At 42.9% G+C, this 16,074-nt stretch overlaps 2 protein-coding genes across 2 annotated transcripts; one reads left to right on the forward strand and one right to left on the reverse strand.

Annotated features, from left to right (window-relative positions):
- The first annotated feature begins 59 nt into the window (after nucleotides 1–59).
- Nucleotides 60–4,003, forward strand: bccip (BRCA2 and CDKN1A interacting protein). Its single transcript, XM_076999991.1, has 7 exons — nucleotides 60–269; nucleotides 466–540; nucleotides 649–729; nucleotides 859–945; nucleotides 1,363–1,550; nucleotides 3,205–3,364; nucleotides 3,505–4,003. Exons 1-7 carry the CDS (start codon nucleotides 132–134, stop codon nucleotides 3,673–3,675), a joined length of 900 nt encoding a protein of 299 aa, XP_076856106.1. The 5' UTR covers nucleotides 60–131; the 3' UTR covers nucleotides 3,676–4,003.
- On the reverse strand, nucleotides 3,503–13,378 carry dhx32a (DEAH (Asp-Glu-Ala-His) box polypeptide 32a). The gene is made up of 11 exons (XM_076999990.1): nucleotides 12,853–13,378; nucleotides 11,032–11,225; nucleotides 10,372–10,744; nucleotides 9,541–9,774; nucleotides 7,934–8,027; nucleotides 7,226–7,375; nucleotides 6,391–6,582; nucleotides 5,984–6,124; nucleotides 5,204–5,394; nucleotides 4,805–4,995; nucleotides 3,503–4,476 (listed from the first exon to the last, which is right to left on the reverse strand). The coding sequence occupies exons 1-11, from the start codon at nucleotides 13,126–13,128 to the stop codon at nucleotides 4,281–4,283; spliced, it is 2,232 nt and encodes a 743-aa protein (XP_076856105.1). The 5' UTR covers nucleotides 13,129–13,378; the 3' UTR covers nucleotides 3,503–4,280.
- Nucleotides 13,379–16,074: the final 2,696 nt, after the last annotated feature.

A 16,074-nucleotide genomic window follows, 5' to 3' on the forward strand; every position in this document is an offset into this window, starting at 1 on the left:
AGAAGCACTGTACTGTAAGATCCGTAATGGTAGTTATTGGCAGTCAGTTTCGCTGAAACGATAACCTATATGGCTCGAACTGAGCCTCACTTCCCCCCTTTCCAACGTGTTACAGCTATCAGAGAGGCAGCATGGCTTCCTCAGCGAAAAGGCGTGCAGTTGGAACCGGTGAAAATCCGTCTGAAAAAGACAGTGATGACAGTTTGGATGAAGGACTATATGATTCCGGAGAGGAGGACAACGAAGACTCGGAAGAAGAAATAAATGAGGTAAACGGCTTGGCTTGCGTATTCTTGTGCCCGATGTTGACAAGCTAGCTAGCTAGGATGCTAGTAAAACGAACCTAACTCGGTAGCTAGTTAGCTAGTAGCGTTTGCAAATAATCTTTTATTAGTCCAAATATATTTTAAACTAAAGTTTATTCGTATAAACCAACTACATTGTGTGACGTTGATTTGTGTTTAGGAGGTTACCGTGGATTTCGAGGCTCACGCGATATCTGACAACGATTTCAGTGGAATTAAGAAACTGCTGCAACAGGTAGAAATGGCAGTTTGAATCAAGAAGTGGGTCTGTGGTGACAGATGGCCAACTGTTTACATAACATGGACCAGTAACCGTTACCATGCTGTGCTTTTCTTCTCACAGCTTTTTCTGAAGGCTCACGTGAACACCTCTGAACTCACTGACGTCATTATCCAGCAGAATCACATTGGCAGCGTCATCAAGGTGAGAACATATGTCAAAATGTTTTTAAATCGATATGGTGCAGTGTTTTGGATATTGTGAGTTGGTTGCATCTAACTTGTTCAATACCATGACGAGTGCATTACCTACGTAACGTCTGTGTGTTTACAGCAAGCCGAATTGCCAGACGACAGTGATGATGAGGATCCAGACGAAGTGTTTGGGGTCATCAGTATTTTAAATCTAACAGAGAGAAAGGTACCGTTACAATTCACATGTTCTAAAGATTTGCGTAATCTTGTCGAAGTGGCCTACTGTAGGTCTCACAGACCAGATGTAATATGGCAGGCATACTAAGCAATACTGAATGAACATCAAATAAAGATGTCACTTTGATTGTTGAATACACATTTAGAACAATCAAAAGCAAATAATACACTAGGCATTGACAAAGCTTTATGTACAGTAATTGGTTTTAAAAAAGTGCATTTAAAAAATCTAAGCAGAAACCCAGTGTAATGGGCAGAAGCCCATGGCAGTACCAAACAATAGATGCGTACTAAATGTCATAAATAAGCTAAATTGACAAAACACTGACATGTTCAACTATGGAAATGTTACCTTTATTATATTATTATAACGCATATTTACCAGACTCTGTGTGTGGTGGAGTAGGGTGTGGAGTGTGTGGAGCAGATTAAGGAGCTGGTTTTAGGCCAGTGTGAAAAGCTGTGTTCGGCTGGTGTGCTGGAGCAGTTTGAGAAGGTTCTTCACGACTCTTCTCAGTCCGTGGGACTGCTGCTCAGCGAGCGCTTCATCAATGTTCCTCCTCAGATCGCTCTGCCTCTCTACACACAGCTCCTGTGAGTACGCTCTTCTTCAGCCTCTCCTCTACGCTGTCCGACCGGGATCCCTTTCCCCATTAAAAAATCCTTGATGGTAACAAAACCATCTTTGAACGTAACAGAACACTGACGATCTTGGCGTGGAACATGTTAACCTGGAAAACGTGGCTTTTAGACGGTTCCGAATACATGACTTTAACCGTTCTAATCACGTTTCCATGTGAACACGGTTTAGCACAGAATGATTACAGAGCACAGTTTGCTAACGGTGCACCAAACTGCAGAACCACTCAGGTGGGATGGTTTAATGACCGAGATTTGTTGATAGTTTCTACACCTGTGGAGGTAGATCTTTTATTGCCATCTCTGTGGTCACATCCTGTGCTGTTTCGCAAGGATAATAAATGTTAAAAACAGTCCAAACAATTCCAAATTATCCACAGTTAGTGAGTTGACATAATTAGCTACAATTAAATGTAAATGCCATATTTTGTCAATTGCGATTTTTTTTTTCACCGCAATCGAAATTTGTCCTCTGCTTTTTACCCATCTGTGCAGTTAGAACACACACACAAACATACACTAGTGATTACGAGGGGGCTGTGGTGCACACATGCCCAGAGCGGTGGGCAGCCCTAGCCCGGCGCCTGGGGAGCCGTTGGGGTTAGGTGCCTTGCTCAAGGGCACCTCAGTCATGGTTCGCAAGACCGGTCAAAAGACCAGTTCCCCACCACCAGGCCATGACTGCCCCATTACAAGCTGAATTAGAAGCTGTCTATGCCACAGAAACCTCCAGGCTCTACTTTCCAGCACAACCATTGCAAAAAAGAGGTCTAGAACACCCCAGAAACACAGAATGACTCGACGTGGCTTTAGTAACAGTGGAAGAGGTTATAGATGCCATTTATATGCTTTTTCTTTTTACCACAAGGGGGCAGCTGTTCAATATGTCCTGAAATTTGTCCCCGAAACCCCTGGAACTCAATAAAAAAAGACAGCATCAGCATGGAGTAGTTTGCCTTTTTAAACTGACATTTAAATATAATATGAATAATAATTAACCTAGTGAATATATATTTATCAATGGCTGTTTAGGTTATATAGTTCATACTAAAGCCTTGTTATTTTGCATATGGGTGCACATTTAACCATTAGCATTTTCAAAGCTGTAATCCTTAAACACCATGCTGAGAGCTGTAAAGGTGCATTGTCCTTTGTTTTTACTGTGTTGACAGACAGCATGTGGTCCTAATTCCATCAAGTGACTCAGTATTGGCACAGAATTCAGACTTTCCTAACACTGCTAAGGTTGTGGGTCACCTCACAGCAGGCCAAACTCCTGCTGTTCATAATGCCTTTACATGATGCACAGCAGATGGCATCACACACACACACACACCTCACATACAGGATGAAGCTGCACTGAGCTTTTTATTGACAATTTAGCTAAATTTCTCAAAAGCATTGTAATATAAACATACTCGCATTCTGTGCTAATCGTTTTGGGAAACATTTAAGTTGGCAGTCTTTGTGCTTAAAGGTAGTCTGACTCAAACCCAAAAAATTAAACAAATTAAAGAAGCACTTTTACTGAGCCAAGCAGTCAGATCTTTACCACCAGTGTTGTCTTTGGTATGCATGAGATTTTAATGCACAGTGATGTTTTGGTCAGAAAGGAGATGTCTGAGGCACAGAGGACCAATAAACCCAGTGGGAAGTGTCACTACGGTCTGCTGATCAGCAAAACGTGTCAGGAAGCCAAGAAGAGCATCCCAGGACCTCCTAAAGAGGAGCTCATGTTCGTAAATGCAGAGGAGGAGTTTTTTTATGAGGTGCATTCAGTCTTCTCGGAAAAACTATTTCCTTCAGCCTCTGGTTGTTCAGTTTTAAATGTTCAAACATGATCAAGTGACTGTCTTCCTCTGTTCGCTGCACACTTGCTGGTCTAATGCAGTTTCTTATCCAATCACAGCAAGCCGTGGCGAAGTTCAACTACTCTGTCCAGGAAGAGACCGACTCATGTCTCACAGGAAGGTGGTCATTCGACGACGTGCCCATGAAACCCTTCCGTACCGTGTGTCTGATTCCCATGGACAGAATGCCAGTCATCATGGACAAGCTAAAGGAACACCTCACCCTGTAGACGTCTGAACCTTTCATCTCTTTATACTCTTCTTACAAACTGAGGAACCAATGTTTGGTTCACTGTATTGAAAGTCTGTGAGCAGGGATCTCAGTTTTACATCGTCATTTCCATGCTCTCTTCTACATGTAAAGAAAAATCCATATAACTGCTATAGCTCCTGACAACCAGGGCACACAGACTACAGGCCAGGGCAAAACCAGTTCTTTATACAGTAACTAAATGGTTTGATGTAATTCAAGTAACAAAAGTATGTATTTATTTTCCTCCAAAACTCTGTGTATATAATCATCTGAAGTGGGCTGTAAAATAAAGTGCCTTTCTCTTATAGGACTTTTAATTAATACTTGAAGTAGAAATACATGTTTAAACACTTCATATATATGACAAAATGCACATGCTTCAGGGTTGAGGCTGAATGGCAGGCAGCGTGTTGGATGTTTGAGTGTCGCTCACACAAGCCAGATGGAAGACAGGCCATTCTACATCATCTTTGGTGAGTGGGGAGTATGCAAAGTCTTGTCACCACGTGACACGTGGACCTGGTGAACACGTTCAGGCCGTCTGTGTTGAACAGAGCAACTGGGGGTCGTGTCTGTTCCTCATTACTGTAGTGAACACCTGTCGTGGGACTGGGACGCTTCCATCTCTTTCGGGGTTTCTGTGGCGACAGGATAAGGCTTCTCTCTCCCATTTGAGCTCGAAGGCCCTTTATGGTGGTCAAGAATGTGTTGCAGTAGCTCCTTACTCTCACTAGGGGGCAGGTTGGAGAAAAAATATTGGGGCACCATTTGAACGAATCTGCAAACACAAAGGAATGGGATTGATCATTTCACAGAACATCAAGTTAATTATGTGTCAGTAAATGCATTACTGCAAGGTTGGCTGCTATGACAGTTTAAAAATAATAATGCAAAAAATCAAATTATCCTTAATCCTTTTAACATATTGAATGTGATCTGTAAAGGTTCTTTATATAATAGTGTCACAAATAAGCAGCTCAGTAAACTGCTGGTCCCAGACGGCCAAAGCACAGCATCAAATCTGAAACGGGCCAGACTGCTCTGGGGAAGAACCAGAACTGTGCAGTGCTGCAGGACCTCCAGGATGGAAGGGAGCAAGGACGTACAGCTCGGGTGAGATGGGCGTGGCCGTGCGGATGCAGTTGCTGTCGTAGAGAGTGTAGTCGTGAAACAACAGCCACTCAGGCGGGCGGAGCTGGGGCGTCCTGGCGCCGTACGCCGAGAGGGGGTGGAGCAGGGCCATGTGTCTGGTGCTCAGCATGAAGTAGCTGCCTGAGCCGTCCACGTCTCGAGCAACCTGAGGAACACGACGCAGCAGGACTCGTACAGAAGGACGGAGTCGCAAGGCATGCTGGTTACTCATAATGGGACTGCGCTGACCGCTCTCACACCTTTGCTTTACTGGTACTGAACATAGAAGTTCAGTAACAAGAAAGGAAGAACATGCTCTAAAATGCTATTTTTGAACATGTTGGTTGTTCCAAACCCTCGGAGCACTCTCCCACCTGCATGAAGAAGCCGGCCAGCAGCGCTCTCTTCACGCTTAACGTGTTGGACTTGGTCCCGAAGGCCGGCTCTGACATCGGCAGCTCCAGTCTCTTCAGGATGTCCGTGAGCTCGGTCCTGATGGCGTCTGCCGTCTGCAGTGCCACACAGCACAGGAAGTAGTCTTGACACCACTTCTCTGGCGTGGAGTCTGTGGTGCAACAAAAAGCACACGTACACCACACAGCCACCAGCTCACATCATGATGCGCGTCTTCTGCACTTTGTCTTGTGTAATAAATACACAAAACCACCAAAGGTGTGAAATATTAGTCAGGAACTCCAGTTCCAGGTAAATCACAGAGTAAAAGTTAAAAGTGCCAGATCAAATTTGTTATTACCGGTACTAGTAAGTACAAAACATAACTACCTTCTATATTCAAGTTTTTGGAACAAAACACTATGACTGCAGTGCTGTAAACACAGAGGGCACTACTTAATGTGTTTTTAATGTGTGCCATATTTTGTAAATTGTGATTTTTACACCGCAATTGAAATTTATCCTCCTCTTTTAACCCATCTGTGCAGTTAGAACACACACACACTAGTGATTACTAGGGGGCTGTGGATCACATGTGCCCAGAGCGGTGGGCAGCCCTAGCCCGGCGCCCGGGGAGCAATTGGGATTAGGTGCCTTGCTCAAGTCATGGTCTCAGGCCTGGGAATCGAACCCACGACCCTCTGGTCACAAGACCAGTTCCCTACCACCAGGCCATGACTGCCCCAGAGGGCACTACTCACATGGGGTTTTCTGGCTGTGTTTGAAAGCATTGTAGATGTTAATCAGAGTGAAGTGGTCTCCCTCGGGGTGATGCAACTTCATACGACACTGCATGGCTTCTGTTTCCATGCCTACAGGGGGCTCCACAAAGCAGCTTGGAGCTGACGAACACAGCAGAACAGTGTAAACAGGCTGTGTATATGAGAAAAGCCACAGCACCACATTAAAAACAACCAAACATCACAATGTCAAAGGCAGTTCTAAATAAATCAAAAAAGTTTATTTTTTAACTCGTCCTCTTCTGCTTAACTTTGCATCAAATCAAGATCTGCTGAGAGCATTTTGGACTGCAGTGAACTAAAGGTTAAATGTCAAATGCAACTATATTAACTGCTTAATGTAAATCTCTGTCCCTTAGTATGTGTACCTGCTAGCATGGCTGCTATAGTTAACACCTCACTGACACAATCAAACTGGCAGGAGGCCAGGAGAGCCTTAGCCATCTGTGGGTCCAAGGGGAACTCGGACATTATAATCCCAATCTCTGACAGGTTCCCATCATCATCCAGGGCAGCAAGATAATCCAGCTCTTCCAGAGCTTGCATGAAGCCCTCGGGATCTGGAGGAAATGGTCACAAAGTCATTAGCAGGAATGCAGGAAGAATGAAGCTGCCTGCACGGCACTGCTGAATACCCACAGGCTGATTCCACAACAAATGATCTGGATGAATACCATGCCACTGGTCTATTAACCATCACTGAATAAAAAACAAACAAACCAACAATCAACCATTGTTGCTACTGAATATATAGACCAATTTTCCTAAAATTTAGAGAGTATTAACATGAATGTTATTGAAAGGGATTCTCTCACTTCTGTGTACATTTCTATCGTTCTTTTGAACCTGCTACAACAGGAAAGGCAAACAAATGCCACACAGCTCAACAGGATCAAAGTTTCCTACGTAGGCTGAGCCCATGCTTAGCAACAACGATGTAGTGACTAATGGAGACTAGCGCTGTCAGCATGGTTAACATGCATCATTGACTACCAGCCAGCAGCATACACACACACACACACACACACACACACACACACACACACACACACACACACACACACTTTCTCTCGTGTGAACTATTCTAACAGCACAGCACATTTTCTTTGTAATGGTGATAGTCTTTTCTGTCCATCTATGTAACAAACATTGCTCAAACATCACAATCACTGCACTCAAAAAAAACCTGCCTGTTAGTCTCACCCGGCCTACTGATGAAGTCACACTGTCTGAGTCCGGCAACCTCCATCCTCTTCAGGAACAGAACTGGTGAAATGATGTTTGCTTCTAGAATCCTAGCAGGAATCTCAGCAGAGAGCTCCATCTCCTCAGAGTACAGACAGAAACACTTGCCTTTTCTCACACACACACACACACACACACACACACACACACACACACACACACACACACACACACACACACACACACACACACACACACACACACACACACACACCATAGGATTTACAGTGTTACTTTAATCTTTGTGGACACATTAAATCTTAATAGGATGTAACTGAGATATACATGGGAAACTGGAATACCTTGAACCAGATTTAACAGGATTTAAGTCTGGTTCTACTAACCCAGAATACATATAATCCTGAATTTAATGCTCTTTTACAGAACATCAAAAATGTGAATTATAGTTCCAGACAAGGTGTAATCTCGCAAAAGTGGGCAGCTGTAAGACTAGATCACTAGAACTAGAACACACAGAGTTACGCATACTGAGTAACGGCAGTGTGATTCCTACAAGCATACGGAACAGATTTAGGCTGAGGGTCGTAAACACAGCCTGGAACCCCCGACTGGGCAGGCACTGGGCCAGACAGGACACGTTTTATGAACATCAGCTGTACTTCAAATGGAAATTTACTGAGGAGCTTCTAATGACGGATGGCTCACCTGCAGGGCCCGTCAACTGTTTACGGATCTCCGCCCTGCATCTACTGATTGGTCTGATCAGCTCAGAGCTGGCTCTCACACGGGGGTTATACACCTGGGGAACACAGCAGGATCAATACTGAGAGATAATCTACCGTCACATCAAAAAAGACCACAAATGCTGCTTGATTTTCACTTGATTTAAAAAATGGGCTCATTATACAAGGTATACAAAGTCCAAGATATACACCTGGTCAACAGCTGCAACTCAGGTGTTAGCATACATCAAAACATTTAATTGCTGTATTCAGAATAGAGCTGAAAATAGTGTCATGAATCTCAGTCATGTATCCAGTGATGAACCAGTCCAAGTTTGCAAAAGTATAGTGTTAATATACACACACACACACAAGTTTTTAAATGAAGGTGTTTATTAAGGGAAATAAAACATCCAAACCTCCAAAGAATCTTAATAGGATTCAGGTCAGAACTTTGAGAAGTCTTCATTTTAGTTTTCTTCAGCTATTCAGAGGTGGACATGCTGGTGTATTTAGGATCATTGTCCTGCTGCAGAAACAAAGTCCGTTTCAGCTCCAGGTCATGAACAGATGGCCAGACAGTCTCATTCTGTATTCATAGTTCTATTTATCACAAGTCTTCCAGGTCCTGAAGCAGCAAAACAGCCCCAGACCATCACACTAACACCACCACATTGTACTGTTGGCATAACCTTTTTATGAAATGCAGTGTTATTTTTTATGCCAGATGTAATGGGGGACACACCTTCCAAAAAGTTCAACTTTTGTCTCGTCATTCCACAGAATGTATTCACAAAAGTGATCAAGATGTGTTCTAGAAAAATTGAGACGAGCTTTAAATGTTCTTTTTGCTCAGCATCGGTCTTCGTCTTGGAACTCTACCATACAGGCCATTTTTGCCCAGTCTCTTTCTGATGGTGGAGACATGAACACTTGACCTTAACTGAGGCAAGTGAGGCCTGCAGTTCTTTGAATGTTGTTGTGGGCTCTTTTGTGACCTCTTGGATGGGTTGTCGCTGCGCTCTTGGGGTAATTTCGGTTAGCCAGCCACTCCTGGGAAGCTTCATCACTGTTCCATGTCTTCACCATAGCTCATTGTGGTTTAGAAATAGCTTTATAACCCTTGCCAGACTGATAGAGCTCCATTATTTTCTCTCAATTATTCCTGAATTTCAGCATGACATGTAACTTTTAAGGATCTTCTGGTGTACTTCACTTTGACAGGCAAGTTCTATTTAAGTGATATCTTGATTGTGAACAGGTGTGGCAATAATCAGGTGTGATAAACCACAGTCATGTTTTATCAAGGGGGCAGTTATTTTTTCACATAGGGCCATGTAGGTCTGGATTCTTTTTCTACCTTAATAATAAACCCCTTCATTTAAAAATAGCATTTTGTGTTTACTTGTGTTGTCTTTGACTAATATTTAAATTGGTTTTAGATAAATCTTTTTTATTACTACTCTTCAGAGAGGAAGACACATTACTTTCTGATTACTTTCACATTACTGATGATACCTTCACAAATTAGATGCCTTTTCTGTTTGCAAATGAATATCATGCAGACATTATTTTAAAGCTATTACTTACAAATATTTTCTCTACTCCTGTGTCAATCACAAAATTCACTGTGTCCACTGACCAAAACAAATCTTCAGATTGGCCACAAGACAGAAAGACCCTCCTACTTTTCTTCTGGATATCTGTGACTGGAAGACAGATACCAGCATGGAGTGGGCACATCGCCACAGGAACCAGCTCTCCCAGGGTACTGCTTAGCCTTGCTGCCTCTTTAGCCAGTAGACTGCATGCACAGCTGACCTCCTAACACACACACACACACACACACAAACACACAGCTTTAAGGATATTTACTGTACAATCAAAATAAAAAATCTAATGAATTATACACAATTAATACAGCACTTGTAAAACAGAGTGATGGATAGTGGTGTAAGATCATTTACAACATTCCTGCGTTAACTGTTTTTGAGACATTGGTCTCTGTTATCTCACTGATCCATGTCTGAGGCAGTAGTGTGCTCAAAACAAGTCCAGGGGTCTCAGCTGCTTCCTTCAGCTCCTCCAGGAGCCTCAGGTGTTCAGGACAGCCGTGAGACGTCACTCCTCCAGTTCTAATACTAGTAGTACTAGTAGTACTAATCTAGGGTACTAAATCGCACCACTACCTGTGATAACTGGATGTAGGGCACAAATCCCACAGCTTATAGATCCAGTTATGAATCTTGCTATGAACACACGTTCTGCAGCAGAGACACCTCACCATGTTTTAAAAGCTTATTTTAAAAGATCCCAGCCTGCTCAGAGTTCGCTAGAAAGAAATGACCTTTAGAACAAACTAGCCCAATCAATGATCGATCTGTATGTGGAAGTGAAGTGAAGGCAGAGCTGCCCAGGGACCTGTTCTGAGGCGAGGAAGACGGCCACGTCGCCGGGCTCCTGGGCCCTGTGCACCTCCAGCGTGAGCCTCAGGGCTGCGTAGAAGCTCTCCGCCCTGCCTCCGCTGCTGTACACCACCTGAGCGGAGCGCGCTGCCTCCACCCGCAGATGGGGCACGCCGCCATAGTGTGCGACGAGCCTGTCCGAAGCCGGCGAGACAGACAGCACCACAACGCGGAGCTCCGGCCGCTGGACAAGCACCTCCCGGAGGAGACCGAGGAGGAGGTCTGTGCTCACAGTGCGCTCGTGGGCCTGGTCGATCACCACCACACCGTAGCGTTCCAGCAAAGGGTTAGACATCATTTCCCTCAGGAGGACGTCGTCTGTACAGTACCTAAAAGAACACCAGGAAGAAGACCAGTCTGCTCATCATCAGTAGATTCTACATGATTTGACAAGCAAAAAAACCCCTCAAGCAGAACTTTTATTTGTGCATGGAAGCACTCAGCACAGAATTCTGGTAAATATTTGGGTCGATTTTTGGTAAACAACTACCAGTTTTCTACACAGGAGTGTTCATAAGTGAGTGCATGTGGGCATTTGAGAGAGAGAAATTAAACATGATTGCCTTTCACCTGCAACCACATCATTCAGATTTTGTGAAGTGTGTTCCACACATACCGGAGTATGGTCTCACTGGAGCAACAGTTCTCCAGTGGGATAGTGTAGCCCACTTCATGACCAATATTGACATCCATCTCATCAGCAACACGCAGGGCCAGATCGACAGCCTGCTGCCTCTGTATCTGACTGCAGACCACCACTCCATAGTGATACTGTGCTGACAGACAGAACTCTGCACACCATTGAGGAACCTACACAAACACACACACACCGGATCAGTCACAAACAGCTACACAACCCCACAGAAACACAGAACAGGTACACATCCTGTGTGCTACTATACAACCAATCCACAAAAATTCAAATTCACCTCTACGGATTGAATCGTGGATATCATTGTACATTAAATGGTAATATTTTGACAACATTTTATAATATCCTTCACGGTTCAAGTATAAGTGTAGACAGAGATCGAACATAAATTCAACAACAAATGTTGGCCGCTTGTGAAGAGCAAACTCTTAATGGAGAACAGAATGTTGATGCTTGAATAAAGCTTGCAATAGTTCCTGTTTCCTTCACGTTACAAGCAAGATTCATCACATACCAAAAAGATTACCAAAGTGTTAACATGATGTTACTAATCTAAATCTACAGCACAGCAAGTCACAAGATTCAGTCCAGCTATTTTCAACATTTCAACACTTTTTGCATAAATGCTAAAGCAGCATTGTAAACACAGGGAACCTTCATCTGAGAAACCAAATTCCTCCTGGTTCTATGCTGCTAATGGAGAGGAGTTTGTTGGTGGAGAGTGTGAGAGGGATCTGGGGAAGTTCTGAGCAGGTCCCTCGTGACAGCCACCCATCCATGTGCTGGAGGCTCTAAGCCATTATTGGTAAGCCATCGGACACTCAGCCTACTTAACACTCACAACAGCATCTGCTGGGCCCAGGACACCCTGCCAGGAGTCAGGGACCCTGGATAGGAAAGACTGTGGTGGAGGTTAGGGCAGGGTGGAGAGAGACTGTCTCTTTGAGACATCCACTCTGATGTCTGCCTAGACACTGCTAGCCAGATTATTTACCTTGAATACAACTAAGCACTATTGTAAGTCTGCTAAATTCTACAAATGAAAATTAGTCATACTTGCATGATATGCAATAGGTTAACATAAACCCCTGTATAACTTCTTCATACATTTTTTAGAACACTGCGGTCATGTCGGTCAGCAAACGTATCCAACAACTAGGCCAATTATACGATAAACACCAACACAACACAAAGGCACCAGAAAGTGTTTTGGAGCCTAGAGTGCAAGATACAGAAAAATGTGAAACTCGTAACTAGATAATCCTCTGCCTGAGATCTTACTGCACTATCAAAAGTGGACCACCTTATTCTCACACCACTCCCACCACCACGTCTATCTGCCTGTCTCTCTGTACGTAGGTTGGTATCTATCAGATTTTGTTTTCCAGTAACCACACCAGTGTTATTACAGACAAACAGCAATGCGCCAATTTATACACAGCCCACTAGATGAGTCCTAACCCCTCCATATCTTTAGGTCTACGAGTGTGTGAGGAACTCGGTTAACAGAGGAGAAGTCTAAGGTTCCGCTCTATATTTAGTATTTGGAGGATGCCATTACTAGCTTGACTTTTAGTTGTGTGACATTTCGCTTCACGTAGGGACGCGCAAGTGCAGTGGAGGCAAGGTCGAGATGATTAGCGGCATGTTCAACCAGCACAAATAAAAGTAACGTCATTTAATTTAACGATTACGTCATTTAATGCGTTGGACGGTCTTGTCAAACTGCATAACCACTAGTATGGAAAGAAGTTGTCAGCCGTGAACAATAATATTTTGACCCACCTGTGTACTTTTCCCAGTCTTCGTTGTGCCCGAGACAATTATAAGCTGATTGTCTTCTAAAGCATTAATGAAGTCTATTTTACTTTCCCATATGGGAAGTTTCTTTCTCTCTTGCAGAAGTTTGTAATAACGGGAGGAGTAAGGCAAGCCGTCAAACTGATTCAGCTCCAGATCGTCTCCAAAGCGGAAAACATCATCGGATCCTTCTACAAGCTCAGAACTCATGTCCTCCTCCACGGTGTCTCCGTCCCACACGCCGCTGCTGCTGTGCGCCATGAGCGCAGTTCGGGCTCGCTGGAGACGAACAGTTCGCTCCTGGTTCTGCTCTTATATGGCATAAGCAGAAATGTTCTCATTAAATGTTCTCACAACTTACTTGTGAGCCTCCGCACCGAATTTATATTTTGTATACAACTTCCATGAGCGACAACCGATCTCTGTCAAATACCTCTAGTATAAATACTCAGACTGAGTGTCAGTAGTATGGAGCTCTCTCGCCCACGTGCTCCGGTACTCGCGAGGAATCACCGAGAAGGTCACGTGCCCGTTTAATCCCATCACGTCAAGGTCCGCATCCTGTGAGCTGGGGGCATGGACGAAATTTTGATGTCATAGGTGGGGGGACACAAATGGCTTGAGAACTGGGGTGCACAATGAACTATACATTACCTTTACATCTTACGTGATCTTATATACTGTGCAATACGTTTTAATTCATCATAATGTTCAATGCAAGCAAAAGTTAAAAAGCAGTTTGGAATTAATTTACAGCTATATGTAAGATATTTCATCCAACGATTAGATCAGTTCTCATATATAGCCCCCTTCCGGTTACCTACAGACAGGACCGAGAGTAATTAGCCTTCCTTCACCCTCTTGTACAAAAATAGTTAACCATGCTCATTTTCATGACTCATAATTGGGGGTCTCATAACCGAAGGAGCGCCATCATCAGCTATGCAAACAAAATGCTTAATTTGAATCTCCAGGAACCAGTTTATTGTAGAAAAAGTAGATATTTAAATCACAACATTCATTCTGTGGTGTTTTAAAGTCCTGACAGTTCTTTTCTATGAGAGTCCTGTCTTCATTGGTGCAACAACTGGCTATACAAACAAACATGCCATTAATACAATGTCTATTAGTTTAAAAATTGCCACTGGAAATGACAAATCCTTAATTATGATGATCCAAAAATGTTCAACAGAATGAGCAGCAAATCATCTCTTGTTACTGCAATACAAAGGTGAACACATATATACAGTAATAGACAACTCTTGCAGAAATACATGAGGAGGAATGAGTGATAATCGATCCTTTTGTGGTATTTTTTAGATGCTGGGTTAAAAATGTTGCGCATGTAGAGCTGCAGTGTCACAGCTATTATCTGATTGGTCGTTAAAAAGAGATGAGGTCTGTAGAAATATCTATGTATATTAACCACTGTTTTATTGGTTGGATGATATGTCAGCACCAAATGAATTCTTAATTGTTTAGAAGTCAGTGTATTCATCCTTTGAACAGGTAAAACACGAGCAACGGCATAATCTATGACTGATTTAGGAAGCCCAGTTATGAAAATTTTAACATATTGTCCATCCATTTATGGAGGAAGTCTTCATATTATATGAAGTATATTCTCTTTAACTGTTTCCAGAGTGAAGAACACAAAGTAAAAAGTACACATAGTTTTCAGGGATGACTGAGTTTAGTGCTACTTGGTGGCTGAATAAAATATTTTAAAGCATCGCTTTCCTCTAATAAAGATTATAGGGTATCCCGTGTGGCCCTTGTCAGGTGAGCAGGTGAGTCACTACAGCGTGGAGCTGTTCTGGAGCATTGAAAAGACGCGCCAGTCTACCTGATGGCTGGAACTTTTTCAGATTGGCAAAGGATTACAGGAAACAGACCTTTCATGAGATATATGTGTAAGCTTGTATCTGTGGATGAATTGCCCAGGACATCAATTACATTTTCTATTTTCTAGGCTTATACGTTGGCTAAAATGTTTTAAAATTTATGTTTGTCATTACTTTTGAAAAATATATTTATTCTTAGTGACAGTCTTCCATGAATTCTTATTTTAGGAACTGTAAGAGCCTTAAAAACAGTATTTTCCATTGGGCCTGAATATCTTAATTGAGACGTTAGTTGATTAAAAGTGCAGACAGTGTGTTTGGTTTTATTTCCAGGGGATTCAGTACAGTATACAGTCTGGAGGCTAGCACCTCCTTCAAGTTCCGACTGAAGACTGTCACAGAAGAGCTTTACAGTCCTGAGCTGACAGTGTCTCCTGTACATATGAACACACACACTCTCTCTCTCTCTCTCTCTCTCACAAACAAACACACACACACACACACACACACACACACACACACACACTAGAATAACAAAGAACGCAGGCAGACATTTTCATCTGAGTATATTTTTTATTGTAACACAAAAATGATTTCATCTTGTCTCTTTTTTCTGTGTTATTGTTTGTAATGAAAATGATATGATAATAAGAATGCACCAAAGACATGCATTCTGTTGTGTGTGTTTGCATCGTAAAAAATATTTTTGGTCTATTTTTGTTATTGTTTGATATGATAATGATGTAATAATAGATACATGAGCCAAAAGTGTGCAATCTTTGCATTGGATGTGTGCATAAGTGAATGTGCATGTGTGTGTATGTATACACGTATGAGTATGGACATCTCCACAGGAGAGCCGGTCAACGGGAAGGATCTTCATCAGACGGTGAAGATGAACAACGTAGAGCAGCTGCAGTCGGGGTGAGATGACTTTAGTCACACTTTAGCTTTAGTGTGGCCTATAGGATGACTTTGGTTTGACTCTGCTTAAAGCGTGATGGTGCCACAGAGAGCCGAGAGGTCCTGAGCTGCACATGTTGCACTCTGTGTTGCAGGATGTTTGTTGCGGACGTGGCTGATTGAATGGGTTTTACTCCACTAATGGTGGAAGCCATGAGGGGTTTCACAAAGTAGGACCCAACCCAGATAATGAAGGTCACTACAGTACAGCCTGCCCTAAAGACAAGAGAGCCGCACCTATACTAGTATTTCACTCCATTGCATTCTCTGCTAATTAAAATCAGTATTCACATTACACATACTAGCTTGTAGCATGCTAGAAAATAAGGTAGTGCAGGCAGAGTCCATTTATGATTTTATGATGCTGTAATTGTAGTACTAAAACATCTCATACCAGCAT

This window comes from Brachyhypopomus gauderio, chromosome 3 (genome assembly GCF_052324685.1).
Source record: "Brachyhypopomus gauderio isolate BG-103 chromosome 3, BGAUD_0.2, whole genome shotgun sequence".
NCBI lineage: Eukaryota > Metazoa > Chordata > Actinopteri > Gymnotiformes > Hypopomidae > Brachyhypopomus > Brachyhypopomus gauderio.